General features: G+C 44.2%; 2 protein-coding genes across 2 annotated transcripts in view; both read left to right on the plus strand.

The window, feature by feature from the left end:
* Positions 1–9,102, plus strand: part of LOC106807181 (hydroxysteroid dehydrogenase-like protein 2) — a 10,076-nt gene extending 974 nt beyond the window's left edge. Inside the window, exon 2 of the mRNA XM_014809455.1 lies at positions 6,935–9,102. Coding sequence (XP_014664941.1) covers positions 6,977–8,233 — 1,257 coding nt within the window. The 5' untranslated portion in view covers positions 6,935–6,976 and the 3' untranslated portion in view covers positions 8,234–9,102. The remainder of the gene's footprint in view (positions 1–6,934) is intronic.
* A 4,462-nt stretch (positions 9,103–13,564) lies between these two features.
* LOC106807170 overlaps positions 13,565–16,364 on the plus strand; it is a 4,051-nt gene continuing 1,251 nt past the window's right edge. Inside the window, exon 1 of the mRNA XM_014809437.1 lies at positions 13,565–13,846. Within this exon, the coding sequence (XP_014664923.1) occupies positions 13,760–13,846 (87 nt within the window). The 5' untranslated portion in view covers positions 13,565–13,759. The remainder of the gene's footprint in view (positions 13,847–16,364) is intronic.

Here is a 16,364-nt window from a genome sequence, read left to right on the forward strand (position 1 = left end):
TGGCTGCGCCAGTCGCCGCGACTTTGTCGTTTGTCGTTACGGTCGGTCGTTGTCGCTGCAGTGTGGCTGCGCCAGTCGCCGCGACTTTGTCGTTTGTCGTTACGGTCGGTCGTTGTCGCTGCAGTGTGGCTGCGCCAGTCGCCGCGACTTTGTCGTTTGTCGTTACGGTCGGTCGTTGTCGCTGCAGTGTGGCTGCGCCAGTCGCCGCGACTTTGTCGTTTGTCGTTACGGTCGGTCGTTGTCGCTGCAGTGTGTCTTGGCCTTTAGTCCGAGATTCCTCTGACCAATGGCAATGCCTACACCGACGATTTTGGTGGATAATTTGGTGTGGGTTCTCTCAGTGAAAATGTAAATAGGACGTAATGTCTGTTTATACACGAGTAATGGGGTGCATTGCATGCCGGGATGAGCTGCTGCCTGCCTCCGAGCTCCGTTTCGAGGCCCGCCAAGCCAACCCTAATGCGCGCGGGCATGACGTCACACGTACACACTACTACAGTGATTGGTCAAAAGATCGAGTAGCGCCGTTAGGGATTTTTTGATGATGCGTCCTTTTTACACTTTCACGGAGAGAACATTTCCTGCAGGATTTCACGAGATATCTCTGGCTGCAGTAGTTGAGAACAAAGGACAAAGTTATAATTCGAACAAGTGAACATTTAGCTACACATAGATACCATGATGGAAGCTGTTGGATATGTATTCGTGCTGCGAAGGTGTGAAATGAAGCGAGCATCGAGCGAATTTTGCGATCACGCTTTCCTACCTGCTCTCTTATTCATGTTGTTTGTGCACAGGGCGTGCGTGCGGTGTACTTGTGTGTTGCAGATGAGCATTTGACCGGCATTTACACGTGATTATCGGCAATAATATGTGAAATAGAGTAGAGAAACATTAAGACTGGTAGTAAATACATTTTGTGTTTGTTTACTTTTTTTTTTATTGAGACGTTCCAAGTGCCTGTGACTGCCACTGCCTGGCCGGTGTCCCGGTAAATTTCTCAGCCGGTAAATAATTTGACGCTGCGTGTTCTGCGCATGCGCACCTAACCGTGACGTCACATGACGTCATCCGGTAAATACTTCAACCGGAGTTGCGGGAAACGGGACACGTGTGTCTTGACATCAAGTACCACTGCTACTACTAGCTACATACCTACTACTAGTATAACTGCTACTAGTACTAATTCCAAGGGAGTATCAGCCTTCAACAAAAGCAGGACATCGGCCATGGTCGGATATATTGGCTGTTAATTAGCTGTGATATAGTATGACTCTGTTACACTTACAGCAATGATTGAATGAACTAATCTTATCCAAAATAACATGTATTTATCCCCAAAGCCGCATATGTCAGCAAACCAATCAATGCCCAGAAAGCATGTCACCTGACATGGTGAACAGTCAGCTGTCGTAAACAAGTTGAAAACCGCTTGCGCGTAGTTGATTGAAGACCGGTCCATACAAGATCGCTCTACCAATTCTAAAATAACAGCAGGCGCATTTGTTTTGTTAGCGATATGAATACGATCTGGTGCACCGAAAAGTTTGGCTGTATCGGTAATAAAATCGAGAAGGCGCCCACGATGCAGAGCATGTGTATATGAAGAAATTTGTCTGTCTTTACGACGCTCGTAATTTCACAGTTTTAATCAAGAACGTAATACTATACACTATACATACAATCAGTGTTGTAGTCGAGTCCGCACCCCCCCGAGTCCGAGTCTCCCCCCCCCCGAGTCCGAGTTCGCGCCACCCGAGTCTGAGTCCGAGTCCGAGTCTGAGTCCAGTTTTGATTTTTTTTTAAAGGGGGAAAAAGGAAAAAAATCTTAAAAAAGGGAAAAAATTGCAACAGTGCATCGTAGACATTTGAAAGTGTATAGTCAGCCGAAAACAGAGAGACGAGTCATACGAAACGTGTCAAAGTAACGGATCCATTTGTGTTTTACGAGAATGACACGGCTTGTTGAACCAAATGAGAGAGTGCTAGTACCTTTGAAGTGGTAGAAGAAGAGAAAGAAGTGGTAGAAAAAGCGCAAAGGGACGAAGTGACAGCAGATTCAAACCAAAGGGACAAGAATCTTAATCGAGCCATTGAAAACGTTACAAGATTAGGCCGTGTATCTAGAAAACCTAGGAGTTTTAGTTTTAAATTCTTGTAAACTGCGTGTTACAATATGTACAGTTGTGTACTATGTATGTAGTGGCCTCGACCCGAGTCCTCAACTCCGGAGGGCTCGAGTCCGAGTCTGAGTCCAAGTCATTGCACTCTGAGGCCAATTAAGACCGAGATCGAGACCAAGGAAAACGGTCTTGAGGCCAGTCTCTAGGCCAAGACCGGCCTCGAGACCTACAACACTGTATACAATAGCTGGGAAATTTCTCCTACAAGTCTAAACTAGCTGGGAAATTTCTCCTATCATCCTAAACTAGCTGAATAATGTATACACTAGCTGGGAAATTTCTCCTACCAGTCTAAACTAGCTGGGAAATTTCTCCTACAAGTCTAAACTAGCTGGGAAATGTATACACTAGCTGGGAAATGTATACACTAGCTGGGAAATTTCTCCTACTAGTCTAAACTAGCTGGGAAATTTCTCCTATCATCCTAATCTAGCTGGGAAATGTATACACTAGTTGGAAAATTTCTCCTACTGGTCTAAACTAGCTGGAAAATTTCTCCTACAAGTCTAAACTAGCTGGGAAATTTCTCCTATCATCCTAATCTAGCTGGGAAATGTATACACTAGCTGGGAAATTTCTCCTACTATAGTCTTAACTAGCTGGGAAATTTCTCCTACTACTACTAGCCTAAACTAGCTGAATAACGTATACACTAGCTGGGAAATTTCTCCTACTAGTCTAAACTAGCTGGATAATGTATACACTAGCTGTGAAATTTCTCCTACTACTACATCGTTTCCCAAGCCAAGTTTAGGTACCCTGGATTGGTTTAGCACATGCGAAAACACATTTGCGGGGTTCCAAACTATCTTTGACCCGAACAACGCATATTGAAATTCATAACATGTACCTAATTAGTTTAATTAGAAGTCATCAATTTGATCACTGTTATTGTTAAGTTAAACTTATCTATAGGCCTACTTATAGTTACAAAACAGCTCTGTGAAAAATGTACATTATATCAGGTAATGGCAGATGATAATTGCACACTAGAAATGTACAAGTCCCTGTGGAACTGCATAGGGGACAAGCGCTACACATAACAACACAGATAAAAAACAAGGCAGTTGATAATAACAGTAAGTATAGCGATAGCTATAATCAGTAACTAATTATCAAGAATGTTAAGTGGATTCCTAATGTAGACTGGGTTTTGTAGGTTTCTGTTACAGTGTTTCTAACTAACCATGCACAGACCCAAGTTAGGAAAGTTTGCATGAGCCGGATTATCATCTGTGGCCACCACGACCAAAAACAAAACATGCAGTGTATTATTTTCATACATTAAAAAGTTTGTCTCCATTTGCTTGTGTCACGTAATGCAAAACAGCTGGTCAGGAATGGAAGCTTGTAGGGTAGTATGACTTGCATTTTTGCAGTCTGCATTTGTAATCCGAACTATTTGCCTAAACGTTTTACCACATTTAGTGGAAGTAATGGTGCACATGTTACTGGTATGTTTGCTAAACGTGAGGTAGCTGTCAGTGCCCGTACCAAGTCGGGGGTAGAAATTAACTTTTGAACAAGGGAGTCGAACTTCTTCCAAACCCTGCCCTCAAAAAGAGGGAGTTCGCAGCAAAATGAGGGAGTCTGCAGTCTGAAGTTCAAAACTAAAGATATTAACAATAACGCATGGGCTTATTTTGAAGATTCATGCAGTTGTATGTCTGCCAAATTTTCTTTGGACATTTGCTGAAAAAATATGGCGAGGCCGTGCTCTGGAACGAACTAGTTAGTATAGCAGAATTTTCAGGGAGCCACACAGACTTCTGCATATGTCAAATCAGGGAGTCCGACAGTAAATCAGGGAGTATTTGACTCCGGACTCGCGTTAATTTCGCACCCTGCAAGTAGTGTGACATCTGGCTTCTTCGTTATTGTGAAGTTGTCAACCTGAAGTTCAATGTCTGCAAGGTTAGAGGTTAGTGATAGCTCCTATGAGAATACACTGATATTTGTCAGGGCTGATTTGTATGCTTGTTGCTGTATGAATGTTGTGTGTTGTCATCTAAATAATTTACAATATCTAAATCTTGTAAATATTATGAAAATATCATTATTGATAATATTGGGAAAAAAATGGTGCGGAGACTGAGACTTGTAGTGTCTCCTTTGTCAGCATTTGACAGGTACTGAGGAAAGTTTTACTAGTAGATGGGCTTTCAAGATAGCTGCACAGGGGGCCAGTGTATTAATTGTTGGTCTAGATGCATGAATTTTTACCAAGACTCGATTGATCATTGGGATAGCTGTCAAATGCCCTGCGAATGCTCATTATAACATTCCATGCATACTTCCTTTGGTCAAAAGCCCATTGCCATCTTTCACACTGCCCGATCAGCACTGTGGTAAATGTGTTAATTGTGATATGCTGAAATGAGAAGTGATGAAATTTAATCAAGGTGCATTCCTAGTTGTCTACTAAGCAGTCTCAATACTACAGAGATGTACGACAGGACACTTGCTGGTTGCTAGTTTCCCTTATAATCTCGTCCTTCTTTTTGGAGGTTATGCTGCCATATGCCATGGTGCAGTGCGTTATAATGTAGCAAGTGGCTGTGTGATTTCCTTATAGCCATTCCTTATAGCGATTCTATTATAGCCATTATGATTCCATATATTAGCCATTAGTTGGGCAAAGGTTGACTTTATGAGGTCAGGACCAGCAGCCTTAATTATTGGAGGCCATATTTGAGTAGCTTTTGGGACTTTTAAAATGAGTAATAGACAGCAAGCTGAATCTTGCGCTGGTTGCATTGCTTATAATGGCAGAAACGTTTGTGTGAGTGCTTATTTCAGAAATGACATTTCCTATACTAGCTGCTAGGTTGGTGTAGTTGTGTGCATTGCATATTTCGGCAATTTTTTTCTATTTGGATACTAGTTTTCTTGCAAGATTTCCTTGCCCAGTAAGGTTTGGGATTTGCTCGTTCGGCATATGGCAAGGGCTTTTAGTGTTTTCCATAACTGCATGTTCATGGAAGCACGTCACATCTCTCAGAAACATGTTTTTAGAGATATCCGATTCAGAGAGACTGAAGTTTATAAATTTGCTGTCTGTAACTTTCACGGGTGGGGCGATACACGTAGCTCGCAATGCGATCCATATCACGATACAGCCTTCACGGTACAATGCGTATCGCGATACTTTCAAGTGAAATTACCTAACAAACTATACACTCAACCGGGATTCTACCAATCATGTGAATGGCTACAAATCGGTGTTATGGAGTGCTTAGTGAACGACTGCTATGGAATTGGAAATTGTGTGTGTTTTTATGAAATAACACTACTAAATGATATGGTTTTTATTCAGTACAGTATTGATACGTGTCTCGTGAATGGTCAAACGTATTTGTACGTGAATCGTAAAGATTTGTATCGTGATACGTCAAAATATCGATGAATCGTCCCACCTCTAATAATGTTTCAAATTTCCAGAGGTGAGATACTTAGGGTATTTGTTTATTAGCATCTTCTGTTTATAGATAATGCATTTCCATTCAGGTATTGTTGTAACAACATAGAATGCTCTAGGAGTTGTGTCGGTGTTGTGGATGAGGGTAATACATGTGTAGTAGATTGTAGATAGATCACGACGAAAGATGTGACCGCAGAGAACCAGTCCTTATCTAAACTGTAGAATCAGAATATGTATACATGTCTCGTGTAGTCTCATCCCCATCGTAATTTTGCCTGATTTTCGTATTTAATTGCGGATCAACCAGGCATGTAATATATTGAAAGTGTGAGTACCGGTCAAAGCTATATTAGTTTGTGCTTATAACCTTTACAGTACTTAGATGTACTAGTACATGTCATGTACGCCGCTGCACGCCTGTATACCAAACTGAATTCGACGAACAATTAATTTTGTGCTCAGAATATGTTCTAATACTTTACGCACAGTGTGCCAATCTAATTTAGAATCGCTGTCGCATCATTCAGAATCACCTTTTGCCCCATTTGCACATTTCTGAACGTGATTCGTTCATATGATGTGTACTTCGAACCCCTGCAGCAATGATAAATCCACAGACTATGTGCAGAAGCTGATAAGGGACTTGCTGCTGGATGCGCTCGCTGCACGATATTTATTCACACCAACCTCGGTAAATTGTGCACGTACGACCATAAAACTTTTTTAAAAACCATTTACGATATGTGTTTGGGGACATTAGACACTGGATGTCATTTAAAAACTCGATACAGCACACTGAGATGTGTCGTGGCAACGTGTCATATGCGCCCATGGCACAACACCATGTCCATCTACGTTAACTATTTACACGCTAAGCCAAGTCAGCGAGTGATCTGTTTTTTGTGATGCTCACTTGATACTGCTTTGTATTTCGTGGCATTCACTTAACATTGATTTGTATTTCGTGAAACTCAGTTGACACGGGTGTATTTTGTGTCACCCGGCCACCTGATACTGCCCTGTATTTCACGACACTTGTGTCACACTGCTTTGTATTTCGTGGTACTTATTTGAGTCTCTGCTTCGTGTGTCGTGACGTGCACTTGACTCCCTGCATTGTATATATTGTGACACGGACCCAACTTTCTCCACTTTGTATTTTGTGATGAATGTTTACTTGACTCTCTACATTGTATATATTGTGACACTGACCCAACTCTCTGCTTTGTATTTTGTAATGAACGCTCACTTGACTCTCTGCATTGCATGTTGTGCCGCTCACTCTACATTCCCTTGCCTATTCTACATTCACTCTTATCTTTTCCTGCAGTGACCCAGTAACGTGTGAGGAACTACCGAAGTCAGACGCACGATGAGTCTAGCCGGAAAGACACTGTTCATCACGGGCGCGACCCGTGGCATCGGCAAGGCGATCGCGATGCGGGCGGCGCGCGACGGCGCCCGCATCGTCATCGCCGCGAAGACGTCCGACCCGAACCCGAAACTGCCCGGCACGATCTACACGGCCGCGAAGGAGATAGAGGGAGCCGGCGGGCAGTGCCTGCCGTGCGTCGTCGACGTGCGCGAGGAGGCGCAGGTGCAGGCGGCCGTCGACGAGGCGGCGCGCCTGTTCGGCGGCATCGACGTCGTCGTGAACAACGCGAGCGCGATCGCGCTCGTCGGCACGCTCGAGCTGCCGATGAAGCGCTACGACCTCATGCAGACGGTGAACGCGCGCGGCACCTACCTCGTCTCGAAGCTCTGCCTGCCGCACCTGCTCAAGGCGGCGAACCCGCACATCCTCAACATCGCGCCGCCGCTCAACCTCGCGCCGCACTGGTTCAAGAACCACGTCGGCTACACGATGGCCAAGTACGGCATGTCGATGTGCGTGCTCGGCATGGCCGAGGAGTTCCGCGACGACGGCGTCGCCGTCAACGCCCTCTGGCCGCGCACGGCGATCGCGACGGCGGCGATGAGCATGCTCGGCGGCGCCGACATCGGCCGGCAGTGCCGCCGCGAGGAGATCATGGCGGACGCGGCGCACGCGGTGCTCACGCGGCCCGCGCGCGATGCCACGGGCAACTTCTACATCGACGAGGACTTGCTGCGCGAGACGGGCGTCAGCGACTTTGAGCAGTACGCCGTCGAGCCCGGTCACCCGCTGCTGCCGGACTTCTTCCTCGATGTTGACCCGGAAGCGCTCGTCAAGCACATGGAGGCGCACGGCGGCGAGGCCGCGTACAAGAGCGCGGGCGGAGACGCCGGCGGCGCGGCGGCCGCGGCCGAGGCAGGAAATCCCGAAGTCGAGGCGATCTTCACGAAGATCAGCGGCCTGCTGAGCGCCGATCTGGTGAAGTCGACCGGCGCCACCTACCTGTTTGACCTCAAGGAGGACGGGAAGTACCATCTCGATCTGAAGGCGGGGGAGGGCGCGTACGGGAGGGGCGACGCGCCTGCGAAGACCGACACGACGATGACGATGAGCAGCGAGAACTTCGTTAAGATGTTCAGCGGGCAGCTGAAGCCAGCCGTCGCATTCATGTCCGGCAAGCTGAAGATCAAGGGCGACATGGGCAAGGCCATGAAGCTGGAGAAACTGATGGGAAAGATGCAGTCGAAGTTGTAACTGCACACGCGCGTGCGGGGGATGGGGAGTCAGATACGTGCAACAACAAAAAACGCGGCACGAATATGAAGTTGGAGATGAGAGGAGTTGTGTAGACGGGTTGTATTACTTGACTGTTAAATAGGAGCGAGTAAAGGATGTTGGGATTGGTCAGTGTGATGTTAGTGAGAACTGGGGTGGGGGTTGTCGTGTACTCGTTGGTGAAATCAGATTATCATTCCGTTTTCTTTGCAATAATGTTTTTATTATATTCAAGGCCTACTGACAATGTATTTGTAACCTATTTGATGCAAAAAACGTTGAAAAAATGTAAATGGGTAGTTTGTTATTAGACGAATTCTATCAGAACAAGATAGTAGTGAGATATATGTGCGGAGGTATTGGGATAAACCAGCTCTACATGGTGACTACAAGGGTAACTCAGGGTGATGCAGGGTTATTCATATTATTGGAGGAAACACTAGGCAGTAAGTCCTCGCTGCATGTCATTGATGCATTACTTAAAAGTGGAACATATAATGAATTATATATAGTGGCATGCAACTCAAACACGTTTTAAAACAAGTCAAGGTTTTGTGACATTTCGCACCTAGGCTAGCAATTGATCAGTATTGTGTGTAGTGTGCCATATATAACTAAATAAAATAATTGACCAAATGCAAGCGGTGCAGATAATTTGTTACATATTTGCGCCATTGTATTTTAATGTAAGTGTTTTGATCAAATTTCTACTTTAATCTATTTTCATGTTTAAATATTTTGATTACTGTTTATTGTTCAGCCCGAAAATAAAATTTTCTGACGTTGAGTTTCTATCTTTAGAGTAATGTTTGAGTGGCGTATACATTGAACGACGTAGTCGATCGTTACTGTTATATATAGCTGATATTTACTCGAGTGTGATTAGGTTTCCTGCGAGTGCTGGAGTGCATGGTACATACAATGAAATCAATCTACTGTCTAGCTTCTATGGAGCATTGGCTGGTACGAGAGGAGAGTAAGTGGAGAGCAGCTTTGAGTGTGTCATTATCCAAACCGTGATCCGAACCTCATCAAGTAGACTGCTAGTTATTGAGTGTGCACCTGGGTGTGCATGCATGCGTGCGTGCCTGCGTGTACGCCTAACATTGATCGCCATAGCGGCCGTTCACCTGCCCCCACACTGCCGCGTACACCGCCGCATGATGAACATTGATAGTGCTTCGTACGTTTGTAACAGGGGGGTACAACTGCCCCTCTTCATCCATTCACGATAGCTACGGCGTATAACTCTATGTCTCGAGCACCATTCAGCTGCAAAGACAAAGTTTTAGCATTTCATGTACATTTTAAAAATCAAATAATTTAACCTCGGCATCTAAGTAAACACACTTACGTGACTTTACTAGACGCAACGAGCATTTACAGTATGTACATACTTTGCACACTCACTAGTAGCGCAATGGCACCTGACTGACCTTTGTTGGCGTATCGGAAATAACACCGCGAATGTTCGGCTAAAATCTGAGTTAGCAGCTTTCTCTATGTGGTTCTGGGCACCCTCCATGTACAGACGCGATGACCTAAGGGCTGTAGCTTAATAGTGTGGCCGTGGGTGTGACATGGAGCCTCTCCGATCCCCCGCCACTGGATATTAGGGTCAAATAAAATATGAGCTTAATAAATAAGTAGTAACCACAGAGTAAATATGATGAATAATAGAGCAAAATTATCGCGTATGCCATCTTTAATTCATCCTCCATACTTCAGAGGACGATTTTCGATTCTTCCCTTACAGGAAGATCCGCTGCTGTAAAACTGAAAAGTAGCTAGAGGAATTTGCCCGGTGGACAAGTTTGAACATATTATCTATTGAACATTAAAAATAGGTTGCGGTTGCGAAACGTTTTCGCGTTTTATTTAGGGCTACCGCTAAAGACGGTAGGGCTACACCTGTGTACCATATTTTCATTATATGCCGCACATAATTATTGTCGAACCGCTAGTATCTTTATAGTAAGACAATAAAAGCACAACGTTTCTGGGGAACTCCCCGTTCTCCCTGATTCACGCTGGCAAGTGCTACACGCCTGGAATCAATAGTTTTTCCGTCCAGCAACATTAGTATCTACCCAAAAAAAAACTCGTCTCGGATACCTGTCGTTTATAGTCACTGGAAACCATAAATTTATTATAATTTATTATCAATTATTCTAATTCGCCTGGAATTTTGTTTGACACGATCGTTATACGTCACGGACCTCCTGCATTCTCAGTTTCACTGCATTTATGCTGCTAATCGCATCCGAAATACTAGCTCCCCCATGAATCGCCCACACTATATATATGCATTTGGTACCGGATTCTTGGTTTTCTCGAAATAAAATGTATTAAGAGCGTAGGCCCCCTATATTAAGTATACTTAATACTTAATACTTAATACGCTCTTGAATGTATCCTATTTACCAGCACCTAGATACATTTGTCTCTCAATTTTTTAGGCCTATTCACTCAGTACTATGCCATTACACTGCCTAACATCTTTTAATACACCCCCTAGTGTGAGAATACACGTGAACATGTGGCTACAAATAGCTGCTACGTTGCGGTTCTTAGTCATTCTACCCGGAAACATAAAATCTCTGCGGATTAGTATTTTTTGGCCGTCACTTTTTCGGAGAAAAGTATAGGCTATTTTTGATTACGACCCCCTGCGTGCGGGCTGTTTCTTGAAATATCTCTTTCCTTGAAAAAGTATTTCCCCACCATTGCTCGGGTGACGAAACATCATTTGCCCCCGCACTAAGAATATTCTCAGGTCGCTGCCCTTTGTTCTATCTTGATATTCTATCACCACATCAAACAACGCTGTGACTCTGCGCTCCCGCTGCTATCGTGTCTTTCGTGAATTGTCGCAGCCTCGTGTCGGGGAATAAAGCACGGAAATTTGGTTCTCCCAACCTGAAATGTATCTACGGTATACGAATCACCAGTTCAAACGACCAATGATTCCTAGATGGCCACAAATCAGTTTGATGTGCGTAGTTACAACACGTCACAGGGACGATAGAATCCATCTAGAGGGAAACGCGGAAGCATTTTTCGGAGGCAAAGAATTGCGCCTTGATCCACGTCGTTTTCGGCGTGAATGGGCAGTTATCTTTATCTTCGAATGGTCGAAAAACTAAAAACCATATAGTGCTTACGTGTGCTGTCTGATCTCACGCGTTTAACGGCAGGATGAAAACGGCATAAGGAGCATTTTCCAATAGGAGTTATTTCCGTTCTTATTTCCGAAAAATCGCTTCGTAGAAAATGGTTTTGAATAAAGTCAGCGAGTCGATGAAAATGAATTCAATGATCGGAAAGTCGGAAACGACGCGTTAGGTTATGATGCGCCATCATTTTCTCAGAAATGAAGCAGAGCAGTATTGGATAGACTTCGATCTATATACACCGAGGTATCAGGTCGCTGTATAATAAAAACCATTTGTTATGCAGATAGAAATGGCCATCACATGAAGCCACGTATCATCACATGTCATCACATGTCATCACATGTCATCACATGTCATCACATGATCACGTATATAGTGTCTTACATCACATTAAAATCAAAAATTTCTAGTAATCGGGGTAAATAAAATGGTCCGAGATAGCACATGTATATGTGTGTGTGTGTGTGTGTGTGTGTGTGTGTGTGTGTGTGTGTGTGTGTGTGTGTGTGTGTGTGTTGACAACTCGGGAGGCGCAGGAAGAAAGGGATGGGGATGGTTGAGAGAGGAGGAAAAAGGGAGATTTAGAGAAGGCCAAAATGTCAGAATCGCGTAGGACCGGCGTGTCGCGATAGCTTGCAGCCGGCAGTTCACTGGCACCCGCACCTATCTCGCGTCAAACGACGGAGAAATCGCGCTGTTTTCGCGCAGAACGCCTTCGCGCTCTAGCTAACGCAACAGGACTTAGGATAATTCGCAAAGACGCGGCAAAATGCCGCCTGCGAAGCAACGAGAATTCTAGACGCGTCTGTGCGCGCTGTTGGCACTTACGCTGAATTGAGACGTTATCGCGGCTTGGAGATTTAATCGTCTCATGGCCGATAGGAATTTTGTGTAGCTCGTAGAAACGCCGCCAAGACGTCATGGCGTGGGTCTTCTCCTGGGTCTCTCTTTTTCGCTACCAGTTCCTTCTCCTCGCTCTCGCAATCTTTCTTTCTCTGCTCTCTCTCTCTCTCCTCTCTCTCTCTCTCTCTCTCTCCTCTTTCGCTCGGGTCATTTCTCTCTCTTTCTCTTCCCTGAATCTCGTTTCTCTTCGCTTCTCTTTCCTTAACTTTCTTTTCCTTCACTGTTTCTCTCTCCTCTCTCTCTCTCTTCTCTCTCTCTCTCTCTCTCTCCCCTCTCTCTCGTCTCTCTCTCTCTCTCTCTCTCTCTCTCTCTCTCTCTTTCTCTCTCTTTCTCTTTTCTCTCCTGCTGCTCTCCTTCTCTCTCCTCTCTCTCTCTCTCTCTCTCCTCTGTCTCTTCTCTCTCTTTTCTGTCTCTTTCTCTCTCTCTTTCTTCTCTCTCTCTCTCTCGTCTCTCTCTCTCTCTCTCTCTCTCTCTCTCTCTCTCGTGTGTGTGTGTGTGTGTGTGTGTGTGTGTGTGTGTGTGTGTGTGTGTGTGTGTGTGTGTGTGTGTGTGTGTGTGTGTGTGTGTGTGTGTGTGTGTGTGTGTGTGTGTGTGTGTGTGTGTGTGTGTGTGTTTCTCTCTCGCACACACACACTCTCTCTCTCTCTCTCTCCGCGCCCAGCATCTTTTACGTACATAGCGCCTGTCTATTCGCGAGGAGAAGAAGGTCAACGCACTAACTTCGTAGAACTAACCCCCGCCCTTACCGGCTGTCGCGCTCATTTTTGTTCTACAGACAGAGACTGAAATAACTGCCCTGAAAAACATACGATAGACTCGACGCTACACGTGTAGCAATATTGACCTTACTACCACGACCCGACGTGCTAGAAGTTCGATCTCGAACACGTCGAACGTTTTGGGCCGACGGGTTTGCCGTCACCCGCTCCGTGGCAAGGCTTCAGAAAAAATATTATCCGGCGGAGAGCTACAAAGCCTTTTACAGAGCCTCTCACTCATCACATCCACGCGTGTCTACAGACACACTCATGCCTAATTAACGCGCGCCTGATTCCCTTATGTATCTGGTGGGTGGGGGGCGGGGGTGACTGAAGTCGTCATCGTCACGTGCGTGGAGGCACGAGCATGTACCGCGCAGCTATAAAACGCGGGCTGATCGCTCTGGTGGGTTCACAAGCACGCGCGCGCAGCTCTACCGACTTCGCATCCGTCTGCACACAGAGGGTAGCACCGTCGTCAGCAGTCCAGCAACAGACAGCGGCAGCAGCGGCAGACCTCGCTCACCTTGTAGGCGTATATATAGCGAGCGACTCAGCTCAGGACCGCTGGCATCGCTTGGCGTTCCTCACCGCCGAATTGCCGCGTGTTACTAAAGAGATTCATTCGATTGTTGTTGGAAGTTGTTGCTGCGACATAGTGCACCACGATGGCTTCGACACTGACATCGGCTTCTCTCGTCTCTGTCATGCTGTTCGCTCTCCTGGCACTCTCGTTGGCAGCTTCCATACAGAAGGTGAGATAATTACCCAGTAACGTGTCTATCATAGTCTTCGGTGGATGGTCGTTCTATTCTTGCGCTGAATTACTATCTGTTTCTTTCGGTTATGTTATAATGGCGGGCTGTGTAATATTTTTGCCTGCACTGTTAGTTGCTATGAATTATCTATAATAATTTATATGCTCGTTTAGCATAAATATGAATATGTGAGATCTGATTGAATTGACGTTGATAAATGCAATAAATAATGCAATAATAATAAGATTACCATGTAGTGACAATGGTAAACGCGGGAAAAGAATCGGATGGATTAACGCTCCGTGCTGTTATCTGGTTTACAAATATTAAATCATTCCACGATTCGCGTGTAATGCGGTAAAGCTGGCTTTTAATGAAAATCTGCGCCGGTTGTGTCAGTGAGTGCGACTATGTACGTTGTTAATGTGCGGAGAAATAAGAATTCGATAAGAATACGACGTTGAATGCGGCAACTCATATTCATATTATAATAATACGCACAGACGCGCGCATACACGCACGCACGCACGCACGCACGTTCGCGCGCACACATTATATATATATATATATATATATATATATATATATATATATATTTATTTATCTTTTTATATATATATATAATAACCACCATCCCTTATCCAAAACCCTTTGGCCAGATGTGCCGTCTGATTTTTGTTCGGTCTGTCGCTGCTGCCCGTAATTACCGCAAGTATAAGCACATCAATATTTTTGCAGCGAACCCCTTGAATACTTACATTGATTAGGATAAATAAATACTGTAAACAGTTTGTTTGTAATATTAAAAAATCCACGAAAAAAAGTTTTTGCTGAATTTCAGAATCGCGGATAAGGTATTCTGTAGCTCTATCCGTTTAACGAGGAGTAAAATATAACAATTCTTATTTCTAACCACTCCTGATTTCATCGATTCAACTGGTTATTCTACACGTTGGTATATCTGCGCGCATGAGTTTATATTACCTGCTAACGCCGTGCTATGCTCACCCGCATGGCTCTTCGAGCGACATATGACTGATTATAATTAGCTGCATCAAAATTCGGTAGCGATACGCGGACAATATCCGCGCATGTACATATAGCGGTTTTTAAATGAGAATGCCATCGTTGACATCAAATACGCAGTATGCTAGCCACCTACTGGTTTCTGTGTTTCGCCTCGTTATTAACCAGATGTCACGCCAGATAGAAACAGACGGGACCGGTCCCTATAGACAGGATCGGTCCTAATAGACAGGCTAGATCCTAATGGACGGGATAGATTCTAATAGACATGATCAATTCTAATAAACAGAATCGATTCTAATAGACAGGATAGAAACAAGTGTAGATTGTAGATTACAAAAAGTGAAGGTTACCACGTCAACCTTCATTTAAGTATTCTTCCGTTGTTAGTATTCTCTCGTTGGTGAGGATTAAAAGCACGCAGGTGACTTGAAAATTCCGAGGGGAATTTCATGCGAGGTGTAATGATCGTACCAATCTCCAGGGAAATTATGTTGAAATCCATGTGCTCCAGTGTGAACATGATAAACGGAGTTTTGCAATAGCGACAGTATTTGTAATAACTAGTTGCGACAGTTTTTTGTTCTTTTTTGCTTTGGTATCAGAGTCGTACGATGAAATGAAGACCTGAATACCGAAATACTCTCAGTCCTTCACAGCGCGCGTTTTCGGTCACTTTCTCTATATTTTTTACTTGCGGAAGGAACGCACTCAAAGGCTCATGTTAAGACACACTGCAGCGACAACGACCGACCGTAACGCTTGACGACATTTGACAATATTAGAAACTATGGTTTCCAATGAACTGTTGCACCCTCACGCGATGCCGTCCGGCGATAACCGTAAAATATAAATAGCATTACGTGTAATTCAATATCAATGAATATAAAATTATCTATAAATATCTATATGCATCACATATATAATGTAGAAAATAAATATAAATAATATTTGTTAATAAAATTATATATTTAATTTAATTATTTTGTTAATAATATTGTAATAAAATTAGCTGTGGTGGTTGCGGTGGTGCTAGCGGCGATGGTGGTGATGGTGATTGTGGTGGAGGTGGTGGTGTCGGCAGCGACGGCGGTGTGTGTATATGTGCATGCGTACGTGCATGCCTGCATACGTGCGAACGTATATGTGCGAGCTACCCGTATGCGTCTGTGCATGTGTGTATGTATGTATGTATGTATGTATGTATGTATGTATGTATGTATGTATGTATGTATGTATGTATGTATGTATGTATGTATGTATGTATGTATGTATGTATGTATGTATGTATGTATGTATGTATGTATGTATGGTAATGGTAATGGTAATGGTAATGGTAATGGTAATGGTAATGGTAATGGTAATGGTAATGGTAATGGTAATGGTAATGGTAAATGGTAAATGGTAAATGTAAAGCTGGTAAATGGTAAATGGTAAATGGTAAATGGTAAATGGTAAATGGTAAATGGTAAATGGTAAATGGTAAATG

This window comes from Priapulus caudatus, unplaced genomic scaffold (genome assembly GCF_000485595.1).
Source record: "Priapulus caudatus unplaced genomic scaffold, Priapulus_caudatus-5.0.1 Scaffold198, whole genome shotgun sequence".
NCBI lineage: Eukaryota > Metazoa > Priapulida > Priapulimorpha > Priapulimorphida > Priapulidae > Priapulus > Priapulus caudatus.